The 5,929-nt window shown below is 37.8% G+C and overlaps 1 protein-coding gene across 2 annotated transcripts; it reads left to right on the top strand.

Moving 5' to 3' along the window:
• Positions 1–1,070: 1,070 nt before the first annotated feature.
• LOC107769108 (TPR repeat-containing thioredoxin TTL1) lies at positions 1,071–5,572 on the top strand. 2 transcript variants are annotated; one of them, XM_075219884.1, is made up of 8 exons: positions 1,082–1,701; positions 1,762–2,055; positions 3,228–3,423; positions 3,513–3,694; positions 3,782–4,115; positions 4,241–4,445; positions 4,522–4,628; positions 4,796–5,572. In XM_075219884.1, exons 1-8 carry the CDS (start codon positions 1,241–1,243, stop codon positions 4,946–4,948), a joined length of 1,932 nt encoding a protein of 643 aa, XP_075075985.1. In that variant the 5' UTR covers positions 1,082–1,240; the 3' UTR covers positions 4,949–5,572. The 2 variants fall into 2 exon arrangements, with proteins under 2 accessions (XP_016443778.2, XP_075075985.1); XM_016588292.2 differs by having other exon boundaries at positions 1,071–2,055.
• Positions 5,573–5,929: the final 357 nt, after the last annotated feature.

Here is a 5,929-nt window from a genome sequence, read left to right as displayed (position 1 = left end):
ATATTTTAATATACGTGCTACAGATATACCTCACAGTATAGAGGGTTTAACTGTGTACGTACTTAAGTTTAAAGTATAAGAGCTGTATTTTAGGAGTATTTCATGTAATTTAGCCAAATTATATTTCATGAAATATGAGGTGCGTCACGAATGACACCGTTATCTCCATCCGTTATCTGCAAAGCTGGACATCATTGTAAACACCTTGGTATTGCTGAATGGGCCTAGCTGGCATGCCGCTCTCAAGCACATGGCCAGCTACTACTCTCAAGAACTGTACCTCTCCTTTTACTCTTTTGCCCCTCATTTTCTTTTTCTAATTTAAAAAGAAACCAATAAATATATTTCCGCTTTAAGGTTCTCTAATCACATTTAGGAAAAAATTATGCCCAATCATCATGGTTAGATTTAATAAAAGAGAAGTTAATCTTCCCTCTTTCCATTTATTCCCGTTTCAGTTCCAGCCGAAATATTTATAATTAATATATATTTCCAACAATGACTAAAAATTGTCTAAAATTGGTCAAAAGCTGAATTGAGAAGTTAAATGGTAAAGGTGTTAATTAAATTACATTGATTTCAATTTTTAATCACTAATTTTTTATCAAGATTCTTACTCAGTTCGCTAGCATTAGTGTTAGTATGATATATTTTTATTCATAAATTAATAATACTACATAGAGTTTAAATATTTTTTTGGTTTCGGTCTTATTTATATTTTGTTCCTTTTTGTTATCATTATTTTTTTATACGTTCTCCAGTCGAGGATCTATCATAAAGAAACTCTTTGTCCTTCCAAGACAGGGGTGTAAATTCGCATATATCTTATTCTCTCCGAATCCAACTTGTGAAAAATCAGTGAATTTATTGTTGGAGTAATTTTTATCAAGAGTTGAATTGAATTTTGGGTATTGATAAAATTTATATCAGTAGGTAACAAAATTATATTGTTCTTCTTTTTTTCTTTCCTTCGTCTATCTCTGTAAAACTCTGTAAAACCCATTTCTCTCTGTAAAAGTCTAGTGAAAAAAGGAAAAACTTACTTTCACTTGTTCGTTTTCTCTCTCTTTTGGCAGGCCAGCGCTCGCATTCATTCTTTGCTTCTGCCTTTTATATATCACGAGATCCCCATCTCTTTTTCTCTTTCTTTTCCCTTCCCTTTCTCTCTCTTTCTATGTACAGTTCTTCTTCAAATCTTCTCTTTCTGCATTTCCTTCTCCATTTCTAAACTAAAAACCCAATGTCAGAAATGGGTCTTAATGGTCTAACTGATCGGTTGAAAAACTCACTGAGCTGCAATGAATTTAACAACGATGGCACCGACATTAACAAGCCTGATTTCAGAGAACTGGATCTGAGTTCACCCGTTTCAACTCGCCCCAAATCGAATGGAGTCACAACTTCAACAAGCAGCAGCTCCAGCTCATCCGGATCAATGTCGGGTCAGAATGGTTCCTACCCGAATCCTAACAGGTTCAATACGAATCATTCCGGTGAACTTTCCGGTTCAGTAGATAGCTCACGTCGGTTCAAACCAGGCCATACCAGGTCCCGGTCTGATTCTCAACCGCTAATCTGCTCCGGTAGAAGCTCTGTAAATTCCCCTGCTTTAAATTCACTTCCCACAGGCAATATTTGCCCTTCAGGTAAAATTTTAAAAACAGCTATTCCAAGTAAATCTTCAAAGACTGATGTTTTTGGGTCAAGAACCGGAAATTACGGCATTGGCAGCATAATTCGGGGCGGTGGGGTTGATATTAGCGGTGCTGCCAATGCCGTAAAAGAAAAAACTTACTCGCAGTTTGCATCAAATCCAGAAGAGTTGAAGAGAGTAGGGAATGTGAATTATAAGAAGGGTAATTTTGCTGAGGCTTTGAATTATTATGATAAAGCTATAGCGATTTCGCCTGGAAATTCTGCATACCATTGTAATCGGGCAGCTGCATTGATGGGTCTTAAACGGGTGGCGGAGGCTGTGAAGGAATGTGAGGAAGCCATTAGATTGGATCCGTCATATTTTAGGGCGCATCAACGGCTAGGATCTTTGCTACTTAGGTAAGTAGAGGAAAGTTGAAATCTTTTTGAATCCTTATGCTTTGTTTGAATATGTATTAATTATCAAAAATCTTGGCAAAGTCGTGAAATTTATTGCAAGTTTGATGTGGTGTTATGGTTAAATGTCTTAATTGGATTTATATAGCTAACATGGATTTTTGATAATGTCAAACTCCCTTAGCTGGTAATTGCAATTATATTGGCTTGATATGGTTTACACGGAGTAATGTGGCTAGTGAGGATTCATACGGCGTAGTTCTTGTTGTATCAAACTTCCTTAGCTGATGCATTGTGTGTCTGTTACCCTGCAAAATCTCATTCCGGGATCTGCCAAATGTGATGATTGATCTTCATTGTTGCCAACAAAGGCTCATAGTCTAGTTGTACGGTGTTAACCTCGCAATAGGTGTCTGAGCTCATATCCCATCGCCGCCCTTTTTCCTTCCACTTTGACCATCACCAAATGTAGAAAATCTTTAAAAAGAAAAGAGCTTCGTTGTTGGCCATTGGTGCATTTTATCATTACCAGATCTGATTGCCTTGGAAGATATACAGTTAATGATTTTGACTATTCGGATTGTTGTGACCATCGTCACTGTTACATATTCCCTCTGTTTGGTCCTTTTATATAGGGTTGTCCTTTCCAAGTAGTTACTGTTATCGTTCTTTACCTGTCCCATTTTGTTTTTCATGGTTATCATTTATTAGCTGGTTAGGACTCCTTGTTGTTATTCAGTTTTTAGGGTGACTTTTGCATTGGTTTATGGGCTTTCCTGGGTGATAGTTGAATAGACTGTAAATAACTTGGAAGCTTCCTAGTTCCACGCCATATCTTTCGTCATGATTATTACTTGTAGGTGGTGTTAGTGAGAGCAATATCTTTTTGCTGCCCAAGTATTATCTGGAGCATGTTTTTCTAGTCCCTTTTTTGTTTGTTTGTTTCTGCAGTACTTTCTGCTTGGAATTTAGTTTTTTTCCTTTTCTTTTTCCCTCTTAAATCGTAGTCGTTTTAAGCTTTCCACTAACAATATTATTATCAACCGTCTAAATTTCTTTACGAATTCTATTGCACTTGCTACAACATTCTATCACGGCTTGCCTGAATTATGTTATTGGAGTTACTCTTATTTTTCATCTTGCTGAAAGCCATCTAATTCCTGTAAGACTCACAGTTTAGGGCAGGTTGAAAATGCCAGAGATCATATGTGCTTCCAAGGGCATCAGCCAGATCAGGCTGATTTACAGAAGTTGCAAGCAGTGGAGAAACATATTGGAAAATGCACTGATGCACGTAGGGTTGGTGATTGGTGGAGTACATTGAGAGAAGCTGATGCAGCAATTGCTTCTGGAGCTGATGCATCTCCTCAGGTAAAATAATAGTCAAGATTCAGTCTCTGAACCAGATGCTGCTTGAAAAGTTAAGTGCTGGTACTGAATTACTGAAATTGAATTTACAGCTATTTGCATGTAGAGCGGAAGCTCTTTTGAAGCTACACCGATTACAGGATGCTGAATTGAGCCTATCAAATGCTCGCAAGTCTGAATCATCTACTGTGGGATCCCAGTCAAAAATTTTTGGGATGCTCTCTGAAGCATACATACTCTTTGTTCAGTCTCAAATGGAGCTGGCTCTGGGAAGGTGAGTTTAAGGCTTATTTGCTAAATTGTAACAGAAATAAGAGGTTCAGCACTTCGGCTGTAAAGAATGAATCACGAATGTTTGTAGGTTTGCAAATGCACTTACCACCATTGAGAGAGCTGGACAGATTGATCCTCGAAGTATTGAAGTTTCAGTTTTATTCAACAATATGAGGTTGGTGGGACGAGCTCGTGCTCGTGGCAACGATCTATTTAAATCTGAGAGATACACTGAAGCTTGTGCGGCTTATGGGGAAGGTCTCAGGCTAGATTCTTCAAATGCAGTTCTATACTGCAATAGAGCAGCCTGCTGGTACAAACTCAGGCAGTGGGAAAAATCTGTGGATGATTGCGATCAAGCTCTCCATATTCAGCCAAATTATACTAAAGCCCTTCTTCGAAGAGCTGCCTCAAACACCAAGGTGACAGATTTACCCTCAGATATTTATGGGACATGTTTTCGTAGAAAACTTTTAATTTGTTCTCCCTTGCTAGTTTCTCTGTTGAGCAAAAGTTCTTAAGTTTGATTGTCCTTAATCAATTATAGCTAGAAAGATGGGCTGAAGCTGTTAGAGATTATGAAGTTTTGAGGAAGGAACTTCCACAGGACAATGAAGTTGCTGAATCATTATTCCTAGCCCAAGTTGCCTTAAAGAAATCACGTGGAGAAGATATTTCCGATATTAAATTTGGTAAGGAGGTGGAGTTGGTTTCAGGTCTCGAGCAGTTTCAAGCTGCAATCTCATCACCTGGTAGGCTTCCCTGCATCCCATCCTAATATCACTTTGTGATTCACCATGATTCAGTAGTTATAATTGGAAACTGCAGGTGCATCTGTAGTCCATTTTGAAGCAGCATCCAACCTAAAATGCAAGCAGATATCTCCAGTTTTTCACACATTATGCACTAAATATCCTTCCATGAACTTTCTCAAGGTAAACAATGACAAGCAATTTCTTGTTTTGATGGGGTATAGTACATAGAGCTTTTACCTATGACCGAGATGCTGCCATTTCTAAATAGAGTTACTATATCTTTTTTATCATTTTATATGGACGGTAGAGGAGATAAAACTTTTATTCATCTTCTGTATCTACTGAAGGTGGATGTGGACGAAAGCCCGGCAATTGCTACTGCAGAGAATGTCAGAATCCTACCAACATTTAAGATTTACAAACAGGGCAGCTGCATAAAGGAGGTAGTTTCGCCAAGCCCAGAGGTGTTGGAGTCATTGGTGAGGCATTACCCTATTTAAGAGCATGATTGCCATGTAATCTTCTTCTCCGCCTATTAGCCTTGCTCTTCTCTCCCACTTATTATACAGATTGATAATATCTGAGACATAGTCAGAGCTACCACGTAATACTCTCAGCCAATTCAAATGTCGATGGCCTTCAGAGGGATAGTTTATTTTTCTTTTTTCCCCTTTTCAAAATTTCATTCATTGCTCATTACTCCCCGGCTTCCAACTTCTTTCCATCTCCCTTTCTTTCTTCCATTTTTTAATTTGAAAAATCACATTTTCTCTTCTTTTCCATATGCATTTATAGGAGCGGCCTCCCTAGTATAATCCATCTGTAGTTTGAGAAGAAATAGTGAAGTATGTAAAATTTAATTTATGGCCATCTAGCTGAACATTTAGAGAAGAGAAGTGGCTGGCTGGCTGGTTGTAGATGAGGATCTACACATGTATATATACGATCATATATACAAACCCATTGGAGACTTGAGAATGGGATATTGGACATCAAAAATATTGTTACTTACTAGGTCTAGATTAGCTCAAGGATGAAAATGTTGCTGTTATTGGATATTGATATTGATGTTTCTTTGATAAATTATTGTATCAATAAAGTTTCAGATTCCTTTGGTCTTGCTATTTATTTCTTCTCTTCTATTCTAAGTCATCCTGACTCTTCGTTTTTGGTGCCGCACCCGTCTTGACACGGGACGAGAGCGGGTGCGGGAGCGGGATACGTACCAGATTCGGTCAACTAACGTCGGATACTTTGACCTGAGTCCATCGACAAATTTGGGGGGGAAGTGAGATTTTAATTTCTCAAATTTAAAAATAAAACAGATTTAAGACATGCGAAATGACATACCTTCAATATTGTAGTACTTTTGTCTCATATTTGCTACTTTGTGTTCCAGAAAAAACAAGAATTCAAGGGTCCTGTTCTAAGTTCGGACTTATAGCTCTATTTTTTATAATTTAGAATTTTTTTAGCCGAAT

This window comes from Nicotiana tabacum, chromosome 8 (genome assembly GCF_000715075.1).
Source record: "Nicotiana tabacum cultivar K326 chromosome 8, ASM71507v2, whole genome shotgun sequence".
In the NCBI taxonomy this organism is placed as follows: domain Eukaryota; kingdom Viridiplantae; phylum Streptophyta; class Magnoliopsida; order Solanales; family Solanaceae; genus Nicotiana; species Nicotiana tabacum.
The sequence above is the reverse complement of the archived record's forward strand: the minus strand, read 5'-3'. Positions and strand labels throughout refer to the sequence as shown.

Coding starts and splice junctions, on each gene's coding strand:
- LOC107769108 (XM_016588292.2), top strand. CDS start 1,241: ATGTCAGAAATGGGTCTTAATGGTCTAACTGATCGGTTGAAAAACTCA. Junction 2,056..3,227: donor CTAGGATCTTTGCTACTTAG/GTAAGTAGAGGA, acceptor TAAGACTCACAG/TTTAGGGCAGGTTGAAAATG. Junction 4,446..4,521: donor AGCTGCAATCTCATCACCTG/GTAGGCTTCCCT, acceptor TGGAAACTGCAG/GTGCATCTGTAGTCCATTTT.